Source organism: Lissotriton helveticus (genome assembly GCF_964261635.1).
Source record: "Lissotriton helveticus chromosome 1_1 unlocalized genomic scaffold, aLisHel1.1 SUPER_1_unloc_58, whole genome shotgun sequence".
Taxonomy (NCBI): domain Eukaryota; kingdom Metazoa; phylum Chordata; class Amphibia; order Caudata; family Salamandridae; genus Lissotriton; species Lissotriton helveticus.
The window spans coordinates 990,717-1,018,522 of NW_027611701.1; the positions used below are offsets into that span (position 1 = coordinate 990,717).

Here is a 27,806-nt window from a genome sequence, read left to right on the forward strand (position 1 = left end):
CAATGCTGAAGTCGGGAATGGCCCTCGGGATTCGGGAGATGTGCGGAAAGCGCGCGCATGCACCAATGTTAACCAATGGTGCGTAAAAGTCATAAAGTTAAAGTTTAAGGACACTTCCGCTGGACCTAGAGGAACAAAACTTAACACACAGACCCTAGAGATGTGCACCAGTGTGGGAACACCGGCGGAGCAAAGTTACCTCACCCACAGGAAGTGGGTGCACAGGGTCGAAGTGGCGTCGGGTTTTGACACGCAGGCTCTTGGTGCTTGAAGCTGAAAGGGCTGCAGGCGGGTTGAAGATGAAGTGTCCGGTGGAGTCCAAGGGTGGACTCGAGTCGAAGGGTACCTGAAAGCAGAGGGGACAGAGTCTGGGTCACTCAGCAGTGACCAGGGTGGAACCAGGACGGAACCAGGCAATGTCGGGCGCAATCAGGTGGTCGTCGAGGAGCTTCTCTCCGCTGTCACGTGGGCTCTGGGGCATCTGCGATGTCCAGGAGCAGGTCACGATCTGTCCCACGCAGGCTCTCACCGTCGGTGCAGTCGGCTTCAAGTTTGGAGCAAACAACACTTGGCAAGAGCAATCCACGCGGGATCGGAAGATTGCTTCTCACTCGGACCAGGATGGTCAGAGTCGGGGCTCCTTTTCAGGGGAGCTGGTGTGGATCTGGAGCAACCAGATTCACGAGTCTTCTTTGTAGTTTCGTTGGCACAGGGACCACTAGCCAGCGGGCAAGTGACCGGGCCAACGCGTTGAGCCAAATGGAGCAGAAGGGCCCCACGCAGCACTCGTCGAGTGTGGAGGGCTGAACTTCGGCTCAGGAGTAGCTCAGGGTGGGGGCTTCTCAAACCCCGGTGCACAGCTTCGAGGGTCACTCATGGGCTGCACGGTCAGCGTCTCGTGGTCAATTCAAGATGGCGTGCCCCACGCTTCCGGTCGCCTCCACGGGTCTCAGCTCTGCAGGGACTGTGGATCGGGCTGTTGGAAGGCAGGCAAGCTTGATCTCGTCGATCTCAGTCGCTCGAGTTCCGGCGGGAACTGCAACTAAGTAGACGTCGAGGGCTGGATGGTGCCTGCTGCTGCAGGGTGGTCACTCCTTGACCACAAGGGAGATTCTTCGGGCTTCCACGTTGAGATGGAGGTCCAAGGGTCCAGAGTTTCGTTTCTAATGTTTCTTTCAGGAAATCTGATGTGCATTGGCACTGCTCCCACTCTTATTCCAATCTGGGGGGCGTGATTACCTGCTAGGTCCCCCCCTATGGGTGGGACCCAGGAAGGGGGTGGATACACCCCTTTCCTTTGATCCAGGCCGCCCTGGCACGAGGGCTGGAGTGCCCCAGAACCGGTTTGGCCGGATTATGCAAGGGGCAGCCTTGTGCGCCCCAGGCAGTGTCTGGTTTCTTTCAGACCTCCCTGCTACAATCCACTATCTCCTGTCTGGAGGGCGGTGACACCCTCCTGTGACAGGAAACCCTTTGTCCAGGACCCATTTGGCCGAGTTTCGGTCAGCTGCAGGGGTCCAGACATTTGTCTGTGGCAGAGGCATCCATTTTGTGGATCTAAGGTCTTTGGAGAAATTAACCGCATTACAGTAAAGGAACATGTCTTACCCCTCTAGAGGGGTGGAATGCTATCCCCGTCGCCAGAACTGGCGAGGGGATAGTATTCCAAATCGTATGACACCTTACACGACATGTTTTGATAAAGCCAAACCAAAGTTGCTATTTAACCGCGAGGATTATAAGGCACTTAAGAGTATATGGTATGACATTATCCTGAAACAGCTTAGGGAGTTGTTCCCGACAGCTGCAGACAGGCTCAGCTCATGCTAGAGCTCCATCTCACATAAAACCACACACTCTGCCTCCAGGATTGATGAGGCCTTCCATAGGAGTGGCTCACAGGTTTACATGTGTCCAGATATAGGTTTAGATATAGGTATACTATATCTAAGCAAGGGGTGCTTACACCACCTTACCCCAGCTGAGTGATCAGCCAGTTGTGTCAATTTAAGAACCAGCCAGGGGTGGCAAAAGATATGCTGCAGCCCCTGGTAGGCCTTGGTGGCCCCTATGCCCTGGGCACCTATAGTGCATCATACAGGGGCTGACAAGGAGTCCATTTCCAATTGGTATGTGCCTATAGCACATGTGTCAGTAATTTAGTGAGAGAACAGCAGGCTGGGGGTCTGATCAGCAGGCCCACAGCCTCAGTAGTCGAAAACCAGTGAAGCAAAAAGCAAAAATTTGGGGTGACCATAGGATAGCAGACCCTACTCTCCTACACAACCCCCCCAAACGCAGGGACATTAAACTAACCTTGACCAGATAAGTCTTCATGTTCTAAGTGGAAGTACCTGGAGAGACCATCTGCATTACCATGGTCAGTCCCTGGGCGGTGCTCCACTGTAAAGTCCATCCCCTGTAGGGAAATGGACCACCTGAGCAGTTTGGGATTTTCACCCTTCATCTGATTAAGCCATAAGAGGGGCTTATGGTCTGTCTGCACCAGGAAGTGAGTTCCAAACAAGTAGGACCTCAACTTCTTTAATGCCCAAACCACAGCAAAGGCCTCCCTCTCAATGGCTGACCAACGTTTCTCTCTGGGAGTCAGCCTCCTGCTAATGAAAGCAATAGGCTGGTCTTGACCATCTTGATTAAGTTGTGAGAGCACAGCTCCCACCCCCAACTCAGAAGCATCTGTCTGTACAATGAACTGTTTGGAGTAGTCAGGACTCTTCAGGATAGGTGCAGAGCACATGGCCCTCTTCAGGTCATCAAATGCCTTCTGACAGCTAACTGTCCACTGAACCTTTTTTTGCATCTTCTTGGATGTCAAGTCATTTAATGGTGTCACTATAGACCCATAGTTCTTCACAAACTTCCTGTAATACCCAGTCAGGCCCAAGAAGGCTCTGACTTGTGTCTGGGTAACTGGAGGAGCCCAGTCCTGTATGGCCTGGATTTTGCTCTCCAGTGGCTGAACCTGGCCTCCACCTACTAGGTGGCCCAGGTATACAACCTTACTCTGCCCTATCTGGCACTTAGTGGCCTTGATAGTTAGGCCTGCCTTTTGCAGGGCCTCCAAAACTCTCTTCAGGTGGATCAGGTGATCCTCCCAGGTGGAGCTGAAGACAGCAATATCATCTAGATATGCTGCACAAAAGTCATCCAACCCAGTAAGGACTTGGTTCACCAACCTTTGGAAAGTGGCAGGTGCATTCTTCAAACCAAAGGGCATTACCACAAACTGATAATGTCCACTAGGGGTAGAGAATGCTGTTTTGGCTTTTGACTCCTCAGCTAATCTGATTTGCCAGTAGCCAGCTGTCAGGTCAAATGAGCTCAGAAACTTGGCAGAAGCCAATCTGTCAATGAGCTCATCTGCTCTTGGAATGGGGTGAGCATCTGTCCTAGTGACAGCATTGAGACCCCTGTAGTCCACGCAAAACCTCATTTCTATCTTTCCATCTTGGGTATGAGGTTTTGGCACCAGGACTACTGGGCTGGCCCATGGGCTCTCTGATGGCTCAATCACTCCAAGCTCCAACATCTTTTGCACCTCAGCCTTGATGCAATCCCTGACATGGTCAGGTTGCCTGTAGGTCTTATTCTTCACAGGCAGACTGTCACCAGTGTCCACTACATGGGTACACCAGTCAGTCTGGCTGGGTGTGAGTGAAAACAAATGCCTGTGGGCCTGCAAAACTTGTCTGCAGTCCATCTGTTGCTGGTCAGTGAGGCTGCCTGCCAAGGCTACTCCATCAACTGAACCATCATCAGGGTTCTGGGAAAGCAGGTCTGGGAGAGGGTCACTCTCTTCCTCCTGATCCCCATCTGTGGCCATGAGCAAGCTCATGTCCTCCCTGTCCACAAATGCTTTCAAACGGTTCACATGGATTACCCTGTGAGGGCTCCTGGGTGTTCCAAAGTCAACCAAGTAAGTGACTTCCCCCTTCTTCTCAATGATAGGATAGGGTCCACTCCATTTGTCCTGGAGTGCTGCTGGAGCCACTGGCTCCAGTACCCACACCTTCTCTCCTGGTTGGAACTCTACCAGTACAGCCTTTTGGTCATGCCAAGCTTTCTGCAATTCTTGGCTGGCCTCCAGGTTTTTGGATGCTCTTTCCATGTATTCAGCCATCCTGGAGCGGAGACCAAGTACATAGTCCACTATGTCTAGTTTGGGCTTTTTGAGAGGTAACTCCCATCCTTCCTTCACCAAACACAATGGACCTCTCACAGGGTGGCCAAACAAAAGTTCAAAAGGGCTGTAGCCAACCCCCTTCTGTGGGACCTCTCTGTAAGCAAAGAGCAGGCAGGGTAAAAGAATGTCCCATTTCCGCCTGAGCTTCTCTGGTAATCCTTTTATCATGCCTTTAAGGGTCTTGTTAAATCTCTCCACAAGCCCATTGCATTGTGGATGGTAGGGGGTGGTAAACTTGTAGTTTACTCCACACTCCTTCCACATTGCTTTCAGATAGCTGGACATAAAATTGGTGCCCCTATCTGATAACACCTCCTTTGGGAAGCCCACTCTTGAGAAAACTGCAATGAGGGCTTTTGCCACCACAGGTGCTGTGGTGGTCCTCAGGGGAATAGCCTCTGGATACCTGGTGGCATGATCCACTACCACCAGTATAAATCTGTTCCCAGATGCTGTTTGGGGGTCCATTGGACCCACAATATCAATTCCAACTCTTTCAAAGGGAACCCCCACCACAGGTAGTGGTATTAGGGGGGCCTTTGTTGTGCCACCTGACTTACCACTGGCTTGGCAAGTGACACAGGAGCGACAAAACTCCTTGACATCCTCTGACATGTGAGGCCATTGAAAGTGTGAAACAAGCCTGTCCCACGTCTTGTTCTGGCCTAAGTGTCCTGCAAGGGGAATATCATGGGCCAAGGTAAGAAGAAACCCCCTAAACTGCAGAGGTATAACCAACCTCCTGGTCATGCCAGGCTTGGGGTCTCTAGCCTCTGAGTAAAGGAGTCCATCATCCCAATACACAGTATGGGTACCTTGGGCATCCCCAGCAGCCTCAGCAGCAGCCTGCTGTCTGAGGGGTTCAAGGGAAGGGCAATCTAATTGAGCCTGCCTCAGGTCTGCCCTGGAGGGTCCCCCTGTCCCCAGAAACTCAACCTGGTCAGGTTCAAGTTCCTCAGAGACAGTCTCCTCCTGGACTGCAGAATCAGTTTCCTCTGAAACTTGATCCTCAACCTGGGGCAAGGTGGAAGGCTCAGCCTTTCTTCTCTTGCTCCTTCTCTTGGGTTGTGGTTGGTCTATTGTTCCAAGATCCACCACTGGTTCAGGAAGGCACTTCTTAGCCTGAGCCCTTGTCATGGCAAGGACATGCTCTGAAATCCCTAGCATTTCTGCTTGAGTCCTGTACTCCACTTCTGACCATGCTGAGCTTTTAAGGTCATTGCCTAACAGACAGTCTACTGGTAGGTCTGCACTCACCACAACTTTCTTTAGGCCATCAACCCCTCCCCAGGAGAAGTTCACAACTGCCACACTATGGGAAGTAGTGGAGTTGCTTGCATTGGTCACTAGGTAGCTCTCACCTAGTACAATCTGTCCAGGGTCCACAAAGTCAGGTGTCACCATTGTGACACTGGCACATGTGTCCCTGTAGGCTTGAGCCAGTTTCTCATTAATTAAGGGAGTCTGCCTGTATTTGCCCAGGTTACTGGGGCTTACTGCAGTGGGCAACTCAATGTCCACATCATACAGGAGAACTGCCTGTGTAGGGATTCTGACTAGGCCAGATCCTACTTCAATACCCAGGGTCAACCCAGCTACACCCTTGGACTGTGTTCCACCACTGCTTACTGTACTTGGGGTTGCAGTTGCTTTAGGAGCTGGAGTGGTGGGGACTGGATTTGCCTTGGTGCACTCACTGCCCCAGTGTGAAACTGATTTGCAGGTATTACACCAAGGTGTCTTTGGACCTTTGTTCTTCTTCTTCTTGTTCCCATTTTGGGAACCACCCTCCTTACTATTAGTTTGGGGGCCTGAAGACTTCTGGTCTTTTTCTTTATCTTTCTGATTACCACCCTTCTGGTCTGTTTTCTTCTGGTCACCACCTTGGTTCTGGGGTTTCTGCTTAATCCTTGTTCTGACCCATTTGTCTGCCTTCTTTCCCAATTCTTGGGGAGAGGTCAGATCAGAGTCAATAAGGTATTGATGCAACAGCTGGTTTGTGCAGTTATTAAGGATCTGTTCTCTCATCATAAGATTGTACAATCCTGTATAGTCTGAAACTTTACTTCCCTGCAACCAACCCTCCAAAGCCTTAGTGGCACACTCAACGAAATCAGTCCAGTCTTGAGTCTGTGCTTTTTGGGTGTCTCTGAACAACAACCTGTATTGCTCAGTGGTTAGGCCAAACCCTTCAATAAGAGCACTCTTCAAGACAGTGTAGTTTTTGGCATCCTCAGGTCTAACTGTGAGGAGCCTGTCCCTCCCTTTCTCAGAAAAGGAGTACCATAAAATTGCAGCCCACTGATCCTCAGGAACCTGCTGTACCATGCAGGCTCTCTTAAGAGCAGTCATCCATTTGTGGATGTCATCCCCTTCTTTAAAGGGGGGCACAATTTTTGTCAGGTTTCTATTGTCATAGCCCCTGTCTTTTTCTCTTGGAAATTTGCTGCCACCAGTGGCATCTAAGCCACTTAATTTCTGCTCTCTTGCCAAGGCAAGTCTAGCTTGAGCCAAGGCTACCTCCTCCCTCTCTATCTGGAGTTTGACAGCCCTCATTCTGGCCCTATGCTCTAGCTTTTGAGAAGCAGTCATGCCTCTCTGTGATTCTCTGGAGGCACTAGAAATATGAGAGTCCCCTGGGGGAGATCTCACTCTTCTGTTGCCTGGGAGAATAACATGATGGGATCTGGGGAGGTGCTGGCCCTCTCCATTCCCCAGTAGGTCTAAGTTGGCCTGGCTAAGCCTGGCAACTGGGACCTGGCTACCCCTCTGATCCTGATCTTCTAAGTCCTCAACTTCTGAGTCCTCCTCCTCCTCCTCTTCTTCTTCCTCATCTTCCTCCTGAGGGGGGTCAGTTACAGGGGGGTTCCCTCCATTTCCTGTTTCTAGGGAAGCTTCCTTTGCCCTTTCTAAGTCATCCTGCTCTAGGATGGCTACCAGGATTTGGCAGGTGGGGCTTCTGCCCCTTTTTAACCCTCTTGATTTGCACAAGGCAACCAAGTCCTTTCGGGTTAGTTTGTCATATCCAAAAGTTGCCTGGGTAAGGTCAACTGTCACAGGAGTAGACCCTGAGGCTTTTCCTGTGTCAGACATGACTCTAGTGTGGTGTAAGTGATGCACCTACCTACACTAAGTGTTTTCCTACTGTACCTTACTAGTGAGTTGTAGTCAGGGTGTGCTAATCCCTTTAATCTACAACTACTAAGTTCAGTAGAACTTAATATGCTAAGCTTTTGATTTATATGTACCTAGAGGTACTTGATGTGATCTTTCAATTTGATACAAAGATTGCAATGGTAAAACAACAGCAAGCTCAAATCCCACCGCTGCCACCAATGTGAGAAGTTGGCCTGATAGGTGATGTTTCCAATTCTGGAACCACCTATTATCAGACCAAACAATCCCTTATGGTGTCTGGTTGTAAGTCAACCTTATTAGACAAGCTATCCTAGGGGTAGCATGGACTAAGCAGCCTAAAGGCTTAACTTAAGAGGTCGTGTTAAGCGAGCTGTTTTACCACATACAATCCTGTAATATCAAATGAAAGGACACCACACAAGTATATATTATAAAAATATATGTGTTTATTACTAAAAACAATCCCCAGTATTCTTTATGAATAAAGGGGCACAAGCGTTAAATCAAAAGCACTGTTTAAACATACAAGTTGCACAATTATGGATGAGGGCGGGTGGCCACTCAAACCATATACTAAACAAGTGGTATAAGAGATGCCACTCGAGCAGTGGTTAGGCCTAGGGCCTAGGGAATCGCTGGGAGCAGTCAGGACAAGCAATGCTGAAGTCGGGAATGGCCCTCGGGATTCGGGAGATGTGCGGAAAGCGCACGCATGCACCAATGTTAACCAATGGTGCGTAAAAGTCATAAAGTTAAAGTTTAAGGACACTTCCGCTGGACCTAGAGGAACAAAACTTAACACACAGACCCTAGAGATGTGCACCAGTGTGGGAACACCGGCGGAGCAAAGTTACCTCACCCACAGGAAGTGGGTGCACAGGGTCGAAGTGGCGTCGGGTTTTGACACGCAGGCTCTTGGTGCTTGAAGCTGAAAGGGCTGCAGGCGGGTTGAAGATGAAGTGTCCGGTGGAGTCCAAGGGTGGACTCGAGTCGAAGGGTACCTGAAAGCAGAGGGGACAGAGTCTGGGTCACTCAGCAGTGACCAGGGTGGAACCAGGACGGAACCAGGCAATGTCGGGTGCAATCAGGTGGTCGTCGAGGAGCTTCTCTCCGCTGTCACGTGGGCTCTGGGGCATCTGCGACGTCCAGGAGCAGGTCACGATCTGTCCCACGCAGGCTCTCACCGTCGGTGCAGTCGGCTTCAAGTTTGGAGCAAACAACACTTGGCAAGAGCAATCCACGCGGGATCAGAAGATTGCTTCTCACTCGGACCAGGAAGGTCAGAGTCGGGGCTCCTTTTCAGGGGAGCTGGTGTGGATCTGGAGCAACCAGATTCACGAGTCTTCTTTGTAGTTTCGTCAGCACAGGGACCAATAGCCAGCGGGCAAGTGACCGGGCCAACGCGTTGAGCCAAATGGAGCAGAAGGGCCCCACGCAGCACTCGTCGAGTGTGGAGGGCTGAACTTCGGCTCAGGAGTAGCTCAGGGTGGGGGCTTCTCAAACCCCGGTGCACAGCTTCGAGGGTCACTCGTGGGCTGCACGGTCAGCGTCTCGTGGTCAATTCAAGATGGCGTGCCCCACGCTTCCGGTCGCCTCCACGGGTCTCAGCTCTGCAGGGACTGTGGATCGGGCTGTTGGAAGGCAGGCAAGCTTGATCTCGTCGATCTCAGTCGCTCGAGTTCCGGCGGGAACTGCAACTAAGTAGACGTCGAGGGCTGGATGGTGCCTGCTGCTGCAGGGTGGTCACTCCTTGACCACAAGGGAGATTCTTCGGGCTTCCACGTTGAGATGGAGGTCCAAGGGTCCAGAGTTTCGTTTCTAATGTTTCTTCCAGGAAATCTGATGTGCATTGGCACTGCTCCCACTCTTATTCCAATCTGGGGGGCGTGATTACCTGCTAGGTCCCCCCCTATGGGTGGGACCCAGGAAGGGGGTGGATACACCCCTTTCCTTTGATCCAGGCCGCCCTGGCACGAGGGCTGGAGTGCCCCAGAACCGGTTTGGCCGGATTATGCAAGGGGCAGCCTTGTGCGCCCCAGGCAGTGTCTGGTTTCTTTCAGACCTCCCTGCTACAATCCACTATCTCCTGTCTGGAGGGCGGTGACACCCTCCTGTGACAGGAAACCCTTTGTCCAGGACCCATTTGGCCGAGTTTCGGTCAGCTGCAGGGGTCCAGACATTTGTCTGTGGCAGAGGCATCCATTTTGTGGATCTAAGGTCTTTGGAGAAATTAACCGCATTACAGTAAAGGAACATGTCTTACCCCTCTAGAGGGGTGGAATGCTATCCCCGTCGCCAGAACTGGCGAGGGGATAGTATTCCAAATCGTATGACACCTTACACGACATGTTTTGATAAAGCCAAACCAAAGTTGCTATTTAACCGCGAGGATTATAAGGCACTTAAGAGTATATGGTATGGCATTATCCTGAAACAGCTTAGGGAGTTGTTCCCGACAGCTGCAGACAGGCTCAGCTCATGCTAGAGCTCCATCTCACATAAAACCACGCACTCTGCCTCCAGGATTGATGAGGCCTTCCATAGGAGTGGCTCACAGGTTTACATGTGTCCAGATATAGGTTTAGATATAGGTATACTATATCTAAGCAAGGGGTGCTTACACCACCTTACCCCAGCTGAGTGATCAGCCAGTTGTATCAATTTAAGAACCAGCCAGGGGTGGCAAAAGATATGCTGCAGCCCCTGGTAGGCCTTGGTGGCCCCTATGCCCTGGGCACCTATAGTGCATTATACAGGGGCTGACAAGGAGTCCATTTCCAATTGGTATGTGCCTATAGCACATGTGTCAGTAATTTAGTGAGAGAACAGCAGGCTGGGGGTCTGATCAGCAGGCCCACAGCCTCAGTAGTCGAAATCCAGTGAAGCAAAAAGCAAAAATTTGGGGTGACCATAGGATAGCAGACCCTACTCTCCTACAGTATGCCACAGTTTTGAACTGCGCAAACTCAAGTGAAGCGGAGCTTCTAGGAGCGTGCGCAAACAAGACCAATTTAGCACAGAGGAAAATATGCTATACAAGCTTTTGAAACACTTATTCAGTCTTGTTCTCCTCGTCAGAAATTCGCTACTAACTGCGCAGGCTCAAGAGAAGGTATAACCTCCAAGGAGCGTGCGCACATCAGTCAAATCACAACACAGTTAGTTCGTAATTAATTCGGAACAGTCTTACTTATCGGAGATTCTTCAAGTAATTGCTGCAACAAACTCTGGATACACGCGACGCGATAATTTCCCTGACTACGCGCCGCACAAGGATACGCGTCTTGCTACTCCAAAGGCTCAGGTGAAATGCGTAGTTCCACACGCGCTTCACCTGCTTGAGTTCAACTCGGTAAATCAGCTAGAACGCTAACCTTACCAAGCTTAAGGGATCGCTGGCATCCATGTTGCTTCTTTCCTTGCTTCTTATGTAGTTTCTGCAATTGTGTGATTGCTGCTAACACTACCCCCTTGTTCTTATTGCCTCTTTGCGCTGCCTTAGGGACACGTCTCGTGGGGGACCTGACACTGGGAGTCCGCCTGTCACCGTCTCCGCTTCTTTGAGAAGCTGCGTGCTGTGTCCCCTTTCAAGTGCAGGTATCTGGTATGCAACGCGTCGCGCAGGCCCCGGCCTTGAACTCAGTCAGCGTCGCGTCTGGTGAATACGTTATTGCCTTTTCGAGTCCCTACTGGCTTACGTGCATTGTAGCTTGTTAAAACGCTTTGAGAGTCTTGATTTAAATCGTAGATACAGATATAATTTTTCTATACCTACTTGAGTTGTGTCCTTTTGTGGTGTCGTTACTGCCTTATTGTGCATGGTCATAAATGCTTCACACACTGCCTCTGCGATAGGCCTAACTGCTTGTGCTACATTACCACAGGGTTGAGCAGGGTTGTCAAAGGGGGTAGGCCCTGACTTAGGAAGAAGAGTCCCTATTTGTACATTGGTGCCAGCCAATGCTAACTAGAGACCCTCATTTCTAACATGTTTCATGACCTGACCTGCCATTCACCCTGGCTGCTGGCTCTTGCAGCAGGCATTGACCTCAGAAATCGATCGTAATCTATACTAATATAATAAAGAGAGAGCCTAAACCTTTGAGGCGGGTAAACTCAAAAAGTACAGCACCAATCACAACACCCAATACAGCGTTGGAAAGGGCAGTTGCAGCAGAAGGACATAGGCTATGCAGACGCCCACCATATACATTTAAAAGGTAAAAGAACCGTGCCAGCAAAGTAGTCCCTTGTGGGCGTGTCTGCGTTTTGCTGTGGGCATGTGCTGGGGGCGTGACAAACGCTGGGGGCGTGTGGTACGTTCCGCCCTTCATGCCATGTCTCATTTCGTGTGCTAATCCCATCCTGCTCCCTTTAAATACCCCTGCACCCCATAATCATAACCCACCCTTACTCCTTAAAATACCCCAACACCCTTAAACACTAACCCATCTTAACCTTATAAATATACCCTGTACCCCAAAACACAAACCTATCCCTAAACCCTAAAAATACCCCTGTACCCCAAAACCCAAACCTAGCCCTGAACCCTATAAATACCCCCGTACTTCAAAACCCAAACCTACCCCTGAACCCTAAAAATAACCCTGTACCCCAAAACCCAAACCTAGCCCTGAACCCTAAAAATACCACTGTACCCCAAAACCCAAACCTACCCCTGAATCCTGAAATACCCCTTACCCCAAAACCCAAACCTAGCCCTGAACCCTTAAAATACCCCTGTACCCCAAAACCCAAACCTAGCCCTGAATCCTAAAAATAACCCTGTACCCCAAAACCCAAACCTACCCCTGAACCCTAAAATACCCCTGTAACCCAAAACCCAAACCTAGCCCTGAACCCTAAAATTACCCCTGTACCCCAAAACTCAAACCTAGCCCTGAACCCTTAAAATACCCCTGTACCCCAAAACCCAAACCTACCCCTGAACCCTAAAAATACCCCTATACCCCAAAACCCAAACCTAGCCCTGAACCCTAAAAAAACCCTGTACCCCAAAACCCATACCTATGCCTAAACCCTAAAATTACCCCTGTACCCCATAACCCAAAACTATATCTGAACCCTTAAAATACCCAAACACCCCAAAACATATACCTCAGTACCTCAAAACATACACCCCTATACCCATACTTACCATATCCAAACATTAAAAAAAAACATGCTTTTACCATTCATGCATTTACAACGAATTTCGTTGTAAATGTATGCGTGGTAAAAGCATATAAAATGTAATGCCATACGTTATAATGGCATTGTGGAGTCTTTGTACTTTCGTAATGAAAGTATGCGGAGTGATGGTATGCGGAAACAAAGTTGCGGAATAATGGGTGTTTACCCTCCCCCTGTAAGTACATTGGTGGCATGGCGGCACACATCTCCAGCAACATACTCATATTTTTTCACCATCCATTTGAAAAATGCACAGGTCTCTCTCATTGATGGCCAGCACCGACATACACTTTTAGACACACCTCCTGCCACAAGTTCTAAAATTGCGAACTTTAGAGCTGGGGAGCTATGTTCGAATCTCGGTATCAGCTCAACGTCCTGTGATTCTAGGCAAATCGCTTTGTCTCCCCGTGCCTACCACAAATGAATGTGTTCTTCTGTAATGTAAATTGTGCTCATGCCATGTTGTCGAGTTCGCGCTATATAATATTGAAAGGAAAAATAAAGTAGGGAAACTCGAGTTCACACACTACTGAACGCGCACTCTTAAGTGCATCAGCAGTGCACTGTGAATCGGAGCGCTTCACAGGCCTGTGACAGATAAGAAATCCTACAAAACAATATACTACTGGCCGGCAGCAATTCATACCCGGACAACGTCGGGACGGGCTGCTAGTAACTTATAATAGTCGAGTTCTGATGTCTTTTCTTTTTAATCAGCGACTCGCTGCGTTAAAGTTGCTGATTATAAAGAAATTAGGGCCAGATGTAACGACCATTGGTTTGGCCCTGAACTCTAAACTTAAGCAGGGCTGCAAAAGAGAGGAAAGACAATGGAAGAAAGACTATAGTTCGGGAAAAAAAACCAAATACAGGGCCTCTATCAACATCTATAAATCTGCTCTGAAGGCAGCTAAGACTGCTTTCTATGCAGAGAAAATCATCTCCTCCCCTAACGCACCAAAAGAGATCTTTAGGATTATAAAATCCCTTCTGAAGGCCCCAGATCCCCCCTCTGTCCCAGACGCAACGGGATCCCGTTGTGAAGAATTAGCAACTTTTTTTCCACCAAAATTCAAAAAATACTCACGCACCTTCCTCCTAGCCCTACTTTTGACTCATCCCCTCAGTCCGAAACATCCCCTCAAAATAACGCTCCCAAACTGACATCTTTCACTCCCCTTACTGAGGAACTTCTCCCGCCTCTCCTTAACCTAATAAAAAGTGGTTCTCCGCTGGACCCTGCCCCTGTCCACATCTTAAAAGCGGCCTTGCCCGCCATCATCTTACCCATAATCAATCTGGTCAATTCTTCGATGGAATCGGGCATAGTTCCACGGGACTGGAAATTGGCCATGGTGAAACCATTAATAAAAAAAAAAAAACATCTTGACCCCGAAGAACTATCTAATTATCGTCCAATATCGCTCCTCCCTGGTATCAGCAAGTTGGCGGAAAGATTCATAAACCGCCAACTGTCCTCTTTCCTGGAAACCTTCAATCTCCTCCACCCCTCCCAGACTGGCTTCCGTCCGGGACAAGGCACGGAGACAGAACTCCTAAAAGTGGTTGAGGAGTCCAGAAGGATCCTGGACGTGGGAGGTACTGTGGCTATCATCCTCCTGAACCTCAGTGCGGCCTTTGATACGGTGAATCACTGTATCCTCCTATCTTGCCTAAACAGTCTAGGAGTCTCAGGAAAGGCCCTTTCCTGGTTGGAATCGTTCTTGCAGGAAAGGTACTTTCAGGTATTTGAAGGGAATTCTCACTCCTCACCCAAACCATTGCAGTGTGGGGTTCCTCAGGGCTCCTCCCTTAGCCCTACGCTTTTTAACGTATACATGTCTCCGCTGGCCGAGATAGTGGCTCCCTTCGGAATTCAATTGGTCAGCTACGCCGACGACACACAGCTTGTGGTCTCCCTAAGTCAAGTAGAACTGTGCCACACTAACCTAAGTTCCTGTCTGGAAGAAGTCGCCAATTGGATGAGTCAGTCTCAACTCAAACTCAATAGTGACAAAACCGAGCTCATGCTATTAGGCAATCAGGCAATTTTCGATGCTTCCACTCTATGGCCACCTTGCATGGGACGAGGACCTACTCCAAAAAATGAAATCAAGAGTCTGGGACTCTGATTGGACCATGAGCTTACGTTCAAAGTTCAAGCCAGAAAAACAGCGCCCTCTTGCTTTGGCCTGCTAAGATCTATCCAGAAAATCCTTCTCCAGCTGCCTGAGAATGCTAAAAAGATTCTAGTCCAAGCCCTGATTTTATCCAGGCTCGACTATATCAACGCCATCTCCTTGGGAGCCCCCATCTCGGTGATCCACAAGCTCCAGGTGGTCCAGAACTCTGCGGCCAGACTTCTGATGGGCACGAACAACCGCTCCTCAGAAAAACCAGCATTAAGCTTACTTCACTGGTTACCCATAAAAGAACGTATACATTTTAAGTCCCTCCGCATTACCCATAAAAACCTGACTGGCCTTATTTGTGCATCCATTCACAAAGGGGAAGGGGTCCCTTGGGGACCCCTTCCTGTTTGCGAGTGGTAAACTTTTTCAATTGCTGTCGCACAACATTCAACATTAGGAAGGAACGCTCTTGGCAAGGCCCTTCCTAATAGGGAGTCGCTAACCCCATTTTGCGAGTCGCTAATCGATTAGCGGCTCGCAAAATAGGGTTAGTACATTGGGCAGACCTATTTTGCGGTCGCAAAGGGGCTAAAATCTCCTTTGCGGCCGCAAATTACAGTCGTACATCTGGCCCTATAAGACTCCCTTTTATACAGGGATTACAGAATCCCATGTAATATAAATAATATATGAACATGTAATAACTTTGGGACAGTGCAGTGAATCTGCACAAAACTATTTGGGTTTGGCTTGGCTACTTTTATGTACGTCTATCAAGTGGGTGGCCAAGTGCCATTTTTAATTCCCATTGAAAAAGCTACTAATAGATCAACAGAAAAAAGGCTGAACGAAATTACAACACACTTTACTCATGGAAGGGCCTTTGATTCATTTGCTACAAATCCATCAGTTATGTTTGTGAAGTTGAGCATTTGAAAAGTGTGTTTTTTGTGGGCTTCAAATCAAGCCACTAGTCAATTAAATTAAAGCTAGCTGGATCTTTAGCCTAGAATCGGTCAGTGAATCTTCCTGTCATCCATTTCGGATACATAAACCCAAAGTTGGGTCCTCCGACCTGAAGCTCCCTGATTGGCTGGCTACAATTCGAACCATTACAGGATAAAGGGACTTGTTCCCCGCATCGTGAAACAATACTAAAGCCTTAAGGAGCTGTGGTACCATCCTGTCTCTCTCTGGCACAGGAGCTGCCTAATGTTAACATTGGAAAACAATTAGCTGATTTTAAGACCGAAGCTGGGTTCCACATTGTGGCCCATGAGGTCTGCAAACCTTGGACAAATGACTGCGAAACCATTCAATTGGCCTTCGACCCTGGTGGACATTTGTGATTTTTGGAGACCTGTTGCTTGGTCTGAAACCCTATCGATGTCCAATAAGGATACACAAGTTTGCAAGTGTGGGAAAGGGCCTCTTTTGACATGGTAGGCCCCCACTTTTTGGCCGATCTCTGATGTAGTTTTGTACTGTAAGTGCACTAGGTTCCTGCTAACCAGGTGCCAGATCTCGTGTCCCAAAACTGTACCACGATTGGCACCACTTCAGTTGCCACTGTAAGTTCCTAATATTATATGGTACCCCTGGTGCCGAGGGCATGGGTACTGAAGAGGGTCTTCTGGGGCTGCAGCACTGACTGTGCCACCGCACGGACCCCTCACCATGGCTAAGCACTCTGCCATTGCGATGCGACATGGCACACAGCCCTGTGTGCCATGCCCACATACACTGCATACGGTATAGGTAAGTCGTGTCTACTGCAGGCCTTGAGCCCTAAGGCAGGGTGCACTATATCCTATATGTGGGCATATCAGCTTGAGCAGATACGCCCCTACAATGGTGGAGGCACTCATAAGGCGGTTGTTCTTGGTTTCTATCTCCATGGCACAACTAACAGTCATGGATCGTCTCTTCAGCATAATACTATACTCTATACGTGTACCACTGTTTACTGTTTATCGTTTTTTTTTACAATCGCTGTGTACATTTCATGTTTGTCCTCTCTTCCAACCTATTGTAAAGCGCTCTGATATCCTTGGGGATCCTGTTCGCGCTATATAAAACTTTATAAATAAATAAATGTCCAACCTACTTGGGGATGTTGTAATTGAACAGGGAAGCCATAAAGAGTAGATGTGGTGGATACCTGTCAAAACGAGTATCCTAGCTCCATGATGTCTCCATTGATTTGTAAGAAAGAGGGTTGGCCTAACGGCTAGGGCGGTCCACTCCGAATATAGGAAACTGGGTTCGAGTCTCGGCAATGACGCTGAACATCCTGTGATTCTGCGCAAATCACTCAATCTCCCGTGCCTAACCAAAATGAATGTGTGTCCTCATGTAACATAACTGGTGCTATGTAAAGCACTCTGACACCCGATTCGGGTCAAGTTCGCGCTATATAAAATTCTGTAAAAAAAAGATGTTTGGGACCAAACATCTCGTCTTTATAAATCCCCACTGATTCCCGTGGTGGATTTAATAATGGATTTAGACTAGAGACCCTTTTAGAGAATCCCTTGAAAACCTACCAAGCACTGGTGTGGTTCCTGACTTGTTTTCACCAGTCTGTCACCACCACACATGTTTCTGACATCATGGGGTGAAAGCCAGCGCTCCAGATACCAGAAACAAAGCCAGCTCTGGGGGGAGGTGCTTCACACCTCCTCCCGGACAGGATGGCCTTCCTGGGTGGGAAGCTTCAAAGGAAATGCCGCCTTTTAAATCCAACCCAGGAACCTGCAGATAGTGGCTGAGGTAAATCCCTCTTTCCTCCACTTTTGGCGGGAGGAATGGTGGGAAAATTAGTTAGGTGAGGAGGAGGGTCCCCACTTAGCCTACACCACCTTTAGGGCAGGGCAGGCGAGGTGAACCCCTCTCCTGAAATTCCACCATCCCCATTGTCTCTTGTAGTGCGTAATTGCGCATCGAAATGATATATTTATCGAACTTTGAAAATTCATAACTCTGAAAGTATTTGTTCGAGGAATGTGGGCTGCTGAATTCATATCTATAGCATAGATCGCCGCCTAGTGTTGGGTCCGGATGATTGCACATTGTTGTCCTGGAAGAGTCTTCGAAGTATCACGAGATAGGTGGCTCCTCCCCTGGACTACAGTGCGCATGGGCATCGACTCCATCCTCAGATAGTTTTTTTCCGCCATTGGGTTCGGATGTAATTTCGTTATCTCCAGTTCGGAATCAACTTAAACTTTTTCGAGGCCCGAAGACCTTTTTCTATCCATCGGTATTGTTTGCGTTCGGTGCCCCGGTTCTATTCCGACTCAGTTCCCGAGTTGGATTTCCAGGGAGTCGAGTGACTCTTCGGTGATCGAGGCCCAGTCGACGCAGCAAGACCCTCGACAACACGACATGGAACGGAGCCCGTTCAAGAAGTGTCCCGTGTGTGGATCGAAGTACCCACACATCGACGTCCACCCGGTGTGCAACAAGTGCCTGTCGCCGGACCACAATGAAGCCAGCTGTATGGCTTGTTCAAAGTTTCGTTCGACGAAGACTCTTCGGCTTCGGCGCGTGGCGCGCATGGCGGCCCGGCAGTCGGCCCCGGCACCGGTGGACATCTTCGACGACGAAGAAGCAGACGAACAAGAGGTTCGAATGCAGATTTCACCTCCAACGGTGGACATCTAATGCGACGCGGATGTCGAAGGCCTCGATGTAGAAGAAGTCGTCGACGAGGTAGGAGACGACAATGAGGCCTATGGCCCCATGGAAGATAGCTCAGAGGAAGAGCTATGCCCCGTTCGTACATTTACAAAGGCTCAGGTCGAGGGATCTCCACTCGGCCTTACCCAAGACCTTATACCAGCATCCACGGCCCCGCCTTCTTGCCCGGCTACGGACACTTCGGCGGAGCCGCCATTGTCGAAACCGAAACTGAAACCATCGGTGTCGACGAAAACAAAGATGGCCGAGGCACCATCAAAACCGAAGACGTCTGCTCCCCCATCGACGCAGTCATCTTCCGAGGTGTCGAAGCGGTCGACGCTGAAGAAAGCTGTCGACCTGGTCAAGGTGCCGAAAGTGGTCAAGGTCGTCGAGCCAAAGTCCAAGAAGGCCGCCGACTCGGAGTCGAGAAAGACCATCGAGCCGAAGTCCAAGAAGGCCGTCGAGCCGACATCAGGCAAGGGCGTCGAGCCGTAGACCGGAACCCCGACGCCAGTAGTCAAGGCCGCCGATCCGAAACCATCGCCGTCCGCGTCTGCGGCCAAAGACAAGGATCGTGGCGCACCTAAGGAGGATGCTCCTACGCCTCGCTCAGAGAAGCCGAAGTCATCGACGCTCGGGTCTTCCCCTGGGGGTGGACAGAGGTCGACTGTCGGGTCGACGAAACCGTCCACTTCCTTTACGAAGCAGGTCTCGGACTCCCTCAAGCGGATTAGGGACAAGGCTTCAACGTCGGATCCGAAGACACCTTCCACCCCGAAGCCGGTTGTCCCGACGCCGAAGACTTCGACGCCGATCCTCTTCACGTTGCCGCTGAAGGTGGCGCCGAAGGCCTTCGCACCCCGATCGGTGCCCAAGGACTCTGTGGTATCGAAGCCGACTCACCCGGCTGGGAGTTTGCTGCCTCGACCACACTTACTAGAGGAGCAGTCAGAGCATTTCATTGATGCCGACACCGCGAAGCTTACGCTTTACAAAAGGAAAGTCACGGCATCGCAGCCTTTGGAGTCGTATACAATTCCTCTAAAGCGCAAAAGGCCTGCTCCAGATTCAATGGTCTTGGTCAAACCAATAGTTCCACAGTCTCCAAGAATTGCGACACCCTCACCCACTTACTCTGATGGAGAGGATGCAGGAGAGCAGGACGAGGAATACAATTTTCCAGCCAACACAGTTCCTGATGAACAACAGGACTCCTGGATAGGGGCAGGTGACCAAGGGGATCAGCACACCGTCCACGACCCTGAGGTGTACAATGTTAAGACCACTCCCACCGAGGATTCTGCGGCATTTAATGCCTTAATTGAAAGGGCAGCCAAGAACCACGACGTGGAACTACATGCTGACCCTGTGGAAGTGGACTTCCTCTTTGACACTTTCTCAACTGCTGAAAAGACTGTCAAGACTCTTCCTATGCTGAAGGGGGTCCTTAAGCATGCTGCGGACATTTTTAAGGAACCCACACGGTCAAGGGTAGTCAACCCTAGAATCGAGAAGAAATACAGAGTGGCACCTGGAGATCCTACCTACATCAAGGGCCAGTTGCCATTGGACTCTTTGGTAGTTTCTAATGCCCGCAAAAGGGCGAATTCGCGGACCACCGGTGAAGCTCCTCCCCCAGACAAAGAATCCAAAGTGCTTGAGGCATCGGGAAAGAGAGTAGCAGCTCAGGCAGCCAATATCTGGCGTATCTCTAACACGCAGGCACTCTTGGCTAGATATGACAGGGCACACTACGACACACTCGAGACCCTGCTGCAGCATCTACCAGACCAATATAAAGAGGCAGGGGAAATGCTTATCCAAGAAGGGAAGCTCATCTCGAACGCTTCCATCAAATGTGCACTAGATGTTGCGGACACTGCTGCTAGGGCGATCAACACCAGTGTGATGCTCAGACATCAGGCATGGCTTAGGATCTCCGGGTTTAAGCCGGAAATACAAACTACCATCCTTAACCAGCCGGTAAAACCAGACAGATTATTTGGTCCCGAGGTGGATACCACCCTCAAAAAAATAAAGAAAGATACCGAAACTGCCAAGTCCATGGGGGCGCTCCAGTCCCAGCAGTTTCGGGGGAGCACTTTTCGTCGCTCAGGCAATAGAGGTGTTACCAGGGGCCAAATGTCACAGCAAACACAATTCAACAAAGGTAGGGCGCAATCCTCTTATACCAAGCAGAATAGAGGAGGATACCGCGGCAACAGCGCCAAGGGCAGAGGCAGGGGCAACAACAACTCCCGTTCCTCCGCCACCAACAAACAGTGACTCCCTGTCACTGCCCCCCGACCATCCAACACCTGTCGGGGGGAGACTCCAGCAGTTCCTGCCAGTCTGGAAATCCATCACCACAGACAGGTGGGTCAGGAAACTTATCCAGTTCGGGTATTGTTTGGAGCTAACATCCACTCCACCCAACATACCACCAAAACACCGTCCTATGGGGCAACAACAACTCCCGTTCCTCCGCCACCAACAAACAGTGACTCCCTGTCACTGCCCCCCGACCATCCAACACCTGTCGGGGGGAGACTCCAGCAGTTCCTGCCAGTCTGGAAATCCATCACCACAGACAGGTGGGTCAGGAAACTTATCCAGTTCGGGTATTGTTTGGAGCTAACATCCACTCCACCCAACATACCACCAAAACACCATCCTATGTCCACAGAGCATTTGCACTTATTGCAGCAGGAGGTTCTTGTCATGCTGCAAAAAGGCGCAATAGAGCTCGTGCCAGTGGAGGAAGAAGGCACAGGGGTGTATTCCCTGTACTTCTTAATCCCGAAAAAGGACGGGTCCCTCAGACCTATTCTGGATCTAAGGCCCCTAAACCAGTACATTCTCTCAGAACACTTCCACATGCTAACACTGCAGCAGGTTCTTCTATTGCTCAATCAGGGAGACTTCCTCGCAACCTTGGATCTCAAGGATGCTTACTTTCACATCCCACGCCATCCATCCCACAGGAAATACCTCAGGTTCACCATTCAAAATCGGCATTACCAATTCAAGGTCCTTCCTTTCGGGGTGACCACAGCCCCCAGAGTGTTCACGAAATGTCTGGCGACTGTGGTGGCGCACCTCAGGAGACAAAACGTCCATGTCTATCCTTATCTGGACGACTGGCTGGTCCAGGCAAAGTCAGCCCAGCAGTGCGCCGCCGATATGTCCCACACCATTCACCTTCTTCACGGTCTGGGCTTCTCACTGAACTATCAGAAGTCGCACCTTCAGCCAGCCCATGTGCGGCAGTATCTGGGCGCGACGATAGATACTCTGGCAGCCACGGCTCAGCCAAATTCAGTGAGGATCGACAACATTCAGTCGCTAATCCAGAAGTTCAGACCGCAACACTCACTTCCAGCGAGAGTGTTCATTCAGTTGATAGGCATGATGGCCTCCTGCATCTTCATAGTCCTGCACGCAAGGTTGCATATGCGTCCACTCCAAGAATGCTTGGCACATCAGTGGACTCAGGCTCAAGGACAGTTGAACAACCTAGTGTTGGTGACCGGTCGGGCATACAATTCTCTGCATTGGTGGACTCCACACAACCTTTGCAAGGGCCGACCGTTCCAAGTGCCTGTGCCTCAGATTATCCTGATGACGGACGCATCTCTCCAGGGATGGGGAGCTCATGTGCTCCATTACACGGTGCAGGGACTATGGTCGACGCAGCAAAAGAAGATGCACATCAACTACCTAGAACTGATGGCAATCTTCATGGCACTCAAGTCCTTCAAAGTACATCTGTGCAACAAAGTCGTGTTGATCCGGACGGACAACATGACGGCCATGTACTACATCCAAAAGCAGGGAGGTACGCACTCTCCACAGTTGTCTCATCTGGCTCAGAGCATGTGGAAGTGGGCCATTCAGAGGAACATCTTCCTCATGGCGGAACACCTCCCAGGCAAGGACAATCAGATGGCGGATCTGCTCAGCAGGTACAGCCACCAGATGCACGAGTGGGAGTTACATCCATCAGTACTCCGCCCGTACTTCCAGCAATGGGGTCATCCAGAGATAGACCTATTTGCCACAAGGGAAAACGCAAAATGCCAAAGCTTTGCCGCCAGGTTCCCGTACCCACAGTCGCAGGGCAATGCGATATGGATGAACTGGTCAGGCAGATTTGCCTACGCTTTTCCCCCAGCACCTCTCATACCGCTGGTGGCACGAAAGCTAAAGCAACACTCGATGACACTCATCCTGGTTGCTCCAACGTGGGCACGCCAACCATGGTACACCACGTTTCTAGAACTCTCCGTGGTACCGCATCAAAGGCTGCACCTCACGCCCAGGCTCTTGACGCAGAACCATGGCGACATTCAGCATCCAGATCCGCAACAGCTCAATCTGGCGATCTGGCTCCTGAGGTCTTAGAGTTTGGCTACCTTGATTTGCCCCCTGAATGCATGGACATCATACGGGAGGCAAGAAAGCCCACCACTAGGGCCTGCTATGCGGCAAAATGGAAGCGGTTTGTCATTTACTGTACAGAACACAACATCAACCGGCTAGATGCATCCATACCGAATATCATCTGCTATTTGTTACATCTTTACAAATGCAATCTAGCATATGCTTCCATTCGGATACACTTATCCGCCATAGCGGCTTATCTCCAAAACAGGCAGCATCTCTCTGTTTTCAGGGTGCCTGCCATTAAAGCCTTCCTAGAAGGACTGAAGCGGGTCATCCCTCCCAGGACCCCCCCAGCTCCTGTGTGGAACCTCAACGTGGTCCTCACCAGGTTGATGGGCCCACCTTTTGAGCCTCTCCATTCCTGTGAGATTCAATTCTTAACATGGAAAGTGGCTTTTCTCATTGCCATTACCTCTCTACGGCGTGTTAGTGAGCTACAGGCGCTCACTGTACAAGAGCCATTTATTCAAATTCATTCCAACAGGGTGGTGCTGCGCACTAACCCTCAATTCCTTCCTAAGGTGGTTTCGCAGTTTCATGTTAATCAAACCATAGAACTGCCTGCATTCTTTCAGAACCCTGAGACAGTAGCAGAAAGGATGCTCCACACTCTTGATGTCAAAAGAGCGTTGATGTACTACATTGATAGGACAAAAGACTTTAGAAAAACACAACAGCTCTTTGTTGCCTTCTCAGCCCAGCACAAAGGCAACCCCATTTCCAAAGCAGGTATAGCCAGGTGGATCGTTAAGTGTATTCAGATTTGCTATCACAAGACTAAGCGCACTTTAACGGTCCCTCCCAGAGCCCACTCCACCCGCAAGTTGGGGGCCTCTATGGCTTTCCTCGGTAATACCCCTTTGGAAGATATTTGTAGAGCAGCCACATGGTCTACACCACATACCTTTACTAAACATTACTGTGTAGATGTGCACTCCAAGCAGCAGGCAGCTGTAGGGCAGGCTGTTCTTAAGACACTATTTCAGACTTCTGCAGCTGGCATGGGCGGCCGCCGTTAATGGAGGGACTGCTATGTATTCTATGCTATAGATATGAATTCAGCAGCCCACATGCCTCGAACTGAATATGCTACTTACCAGTATGCATCTGTTCTTGGCATGTAGGGCTGCTGACATTCATATCGCCCGCCCTCCTCCCCGGCGCCTGTAGCGGCTGCAGACTTTTCTTGCATTTACTCTTAGGCATGGCCATCGCTTACACTATTACACTCCATCTTTGCCACAAAGGCTAAAAACAATCTGAGGATGGAGTCGATGCCCATGCGCACTGTAGTCCAGGGGAGGAGCCACCTATCTCGTGATACTTCGAAGACTCTTCCAGGACAACAATGTGCAATCATCCGGACCCAACACTAGGCGGCGATCTATGCTATAGATATGAATGTCAGCAGCCCTACATGCCAAGAACAGATGCATACTGGTAAGTAGCATATTCATTCCCAGAGCTGTCTTTAACCCCTTCCATGCTGATGACGGCCCCCGGCCATCATGCATCACGGTGGGCGTGTGCTGATATGACCACACCCGCGATCGGAATGTGCCGCACAGGCGCAGAATTACGGCCGCGGCAAAGGGGTTAAAGAACTGTCTATATTGTCTTAAAAATTATATGAAAATCAATGTTATTTTTACAAATTGGTCTGGACTTTATTCTTGAGTGTGTGTCTCATTCATTGCCTCTGTGAGTACAACAAATGCTTAGCACTACCCTCTAAAAAGCCTACCTGCGCACCCACACTACAACAAAAAAAGAGTTAGTATTATCTTCCAACTCTACCTGCCTTTTGAGGATCTCTCGCACTCTACATAGTGTGCTTCATTTTAGTACATTTTACAGAGAGGCAGTTTCCTACAGCTGGGCTGTTTGGAGTGGGGAAGATTGGAGGGGAGTTGGATGGAGTGGTCTCATGTGGAGTAGATTGGAAGGAGGTGGGGTAGATTGGAGTGGGATAGATTGGATGGAGTAGATTGGAAAAGGATAGTTTGGGGTAGAGTGGGGTAGGGTAGATTGGAGCGGGGTAAATTGGGTAGAAGGAAATGGAGTGTGGTAGAGTGGAGCTGTTTGGAGTGGGGTAGATTGGAGTGGAGTTGGATGGAGTGGTCTCATGTGGAGTAGATTGTAAGGAGGTGGGGTAGATTGGAGTGGGATAGATTGGTTTTGGGTGCAATAAATTGGGGTGGAGTAGATTTGAGAGGGGTATGTTGGCGTGGGGCATATTGGATGGAGTAAATTTAAATAGGGTAGTTTGGGGTGGAGTGGGGTAGGGTAGATTATAGTGGGGTGGAATGGGTTAGATTGGACTGGAGTGGAGTAGACTTGGGTAGAGTGAAGTGGGGTAGATTGGAGTGGGCTAAATTGCATGGAGTAGATTGGAATAGGATAGTTTGGGGTAGAGTGGGGTAGGGTAGATTGGAGTGGAGTGGGGTGGAGTTTGTTAGATCAGACTGGAGTGGGGTAGATTTGGGTAGAGGTAAGTGGGGTAGATTGGAGTGAGGTGGAGTGGATTTGGATACAGTGGAGTGGTGTGGGGAAGATTAGTGTGGAGTGGGGTAGGTAAGGTGGACTGTAGTTGGATGGAGTGGGATAGATTGGGTAAAGTGGAGTGGGGTAGATTGGGTGAAGTGGAGTGAGGTAGATTACAGTGGAGTGGGGTAGATTGGAGTGGGATAGGATCTGATAGATTAGATTGGGGTAGATTGTGGTTTAAGTGGGGAAGAATTGGATATATTGAGATCTCCTATTTTTTGGGGGGGAAACCATGCCTGGCTCACTCCCTGCTGGAAGAGCACCCTCTGAGATCTCTGTAATTGAAGATGTAGATTGGGAACACAGAGGACTGGAGGGCTACACTGTAGAGCAATTAAGAGGCTACTGCCAAAAGTTTAGAGTTGCAAAAGTGGGGAAGAATTGGATACAATGCAGTGGGGTAAATTGGAATGGATTGGACTGAAGTAGAGTGGAACTGATTGGAGTAGATTGGAGAAGAGTGGGGTAGATTGGTGTGGAGTGAGGTAGATTGTTTCAAGTTTAAGTTTATTGCATAGTTAATAAAAACCAGTGCATTACAATCAAGCAACTTTAAAACCATAGATAGGGGGGCGTGGTTAAGATGACAACTGAGTAGAACATGCCAGCTCGTTGTTACATCTTGCCGACAAGGCCCATCCACCCATGCCTTGATTTGCTGGAGCAGAGAGTCTTCATAACGCGGCACCTGACTTGATTAGCCGACCAAGGCACCCAGACGTTGCCCAAGACAGCAGATGGACTGAGGAGACAGCAGATTGAATGGGGAGTGCGAACCCCAGGCTGGGCGTGGCTTCAGTGCCGAAGCGGGTGAGGCTGTGTCGGTTCGTGCTTGCCTGCCGGCCCTTCCAAGAGGGCCCTGCCTGCCTACGAGGCCGTGTGAGGGTGCTGCCTGACTGGCGTTGCTCCCGCTGCCCCTGCCAAAGCCTCTGCTGCTGGGGCTGACCTGAGGTGAGCTGAAAGGGGGCTGGCAGAGCCTGTGGTCCCGGACTTCCTCGAAGAGGGCCTGCGCACGTTTGAGGGGGCTCCAGCCTGCGCCGCGTCCCTGAGTCGGCCGGCTGAGCTGTGGTGCCCCCTCGCTGACGAAGGGTCATGATTTTGCTATAGCGGACGGAGCGCCCTCCCACAACGGTCTTCATTCCCCGCCCTCTTTGTTGATGCAACAGCTTGTCCCCGGAGGCTGCAGCCCCTGCAGGAACTTGGGGATCTGCTGGGCGGCTGAGGGGCCATGCTGCTGAGAAGGTTACCACAATTGACAACCGGGCCTGGGGCCCTCATCTCTTCACCTCTAGCCTGAGACTCCCGCAAATGTCTGCTCTCCATGCTGGGGCTTCAATGGATTGCACCCAGAGCCTGCGACTGCTGCTGGGCTCTGAGGTCCTGCTGGGCTGCTGGGCCCATGCTGCTAAGGAGCGGAGCACAGTCAAACACCGGGCCCCGGGGCCTGCACCTCTTGCTGCCTGTCCAGGACACCATGCTAACGGCCGACCTGCTTGGGCCCATATTCACCTCCATCAGAGGGAGCGACCTGCCTCATGGGAGGCCACACTGCCGTGCTGCTCCGTGCTGCTCCATGCTGCCCGCCCCCCCCCCTGTCACCTGGAAGAGGCACCAGACTTGCAGCCCTTGCCTTTGTGCACCTTTGGGGTGAACCCTCCCTGACCTGGGGACGCTGGGCCCGTCTATGAGCATGACATTGCTCGCCTGAGCTGCTGGGGTCTGGAGGGCCCCCTCACCACCACCGACCATCTACGCCATGCTGTTCCTTCGTGTTAGACCTGGCACCTTGTCGTGAGTCTCCCTTCCACTTTTTGCTGATGTGCCTCAGATGTTTTTGCTGGTGTTTGCTGCTCAGGGCACTGCGCCACGGCCAATCCGTGCGGCAGTGCAAGTGCTCCCAATGTAAAATGTATATGTGATTGATTTCCATGATTGGCTCATTGGATTTACTGTCAGTCCCCAGTAAAGTGCACCAGGAGTGCCAGGGCTTGTAAATGCCAATACTGCTAGTGGACCTGCAGCGCTGGTTGCGCCACCCACAGAAGCAGCCTTTTAAAATGTGTCTAGGGTCTGCCATTGCAGAACCTGTGTGCAGTCTGGTACTGTCATGCTGGCTGGGCAAGTGCACACACTTGCCAGCCTCAAAACCTTCCCTTTGCTTCATATTAGTCACCCCTATGGTAGGCTCTAGGGCAGGGTGCTTTGTAAGTGTAAGGTAGGACAAGCCCTGATGCATGTGGCATGTCCTAATAGTGAATTACAGCCAATTTCGTTTTTCACTATTGTAAGGCTACCTGTTCCCTTAGGCCAAGATGGGCTGCTGGAATTATTACACCCTATAATCCCAGCAGGCTCAGGGAACATGGTAGAAAGTCAAGTTTAGTATTCCTGAACTCAGAATAATAAAATACTTATTTCAGTAAAGTGTATTTTAATATCCTGTGTTTGCAAATGCTACT

General features: G+C 50.2%; 1 protein-coding gene across 1 annotated transcript in view; it reads left to right on the forward strand.

Moving 5' to 3' along the window:
* Positions 1-27,806, forward strand: part of LOC144806261 (uncharacterized) — a 380,563-nt gene that overhangs the window by 55,963 nt on the left and 296,794 nt on the right. Inside the window, 1 exon segment of the mRNA XM_078672655.1 lies at positions 19,081-19,137. Coding sequence (XP_078528781.1) covers positions 19,081-19,137 — 57 coding nt within the window.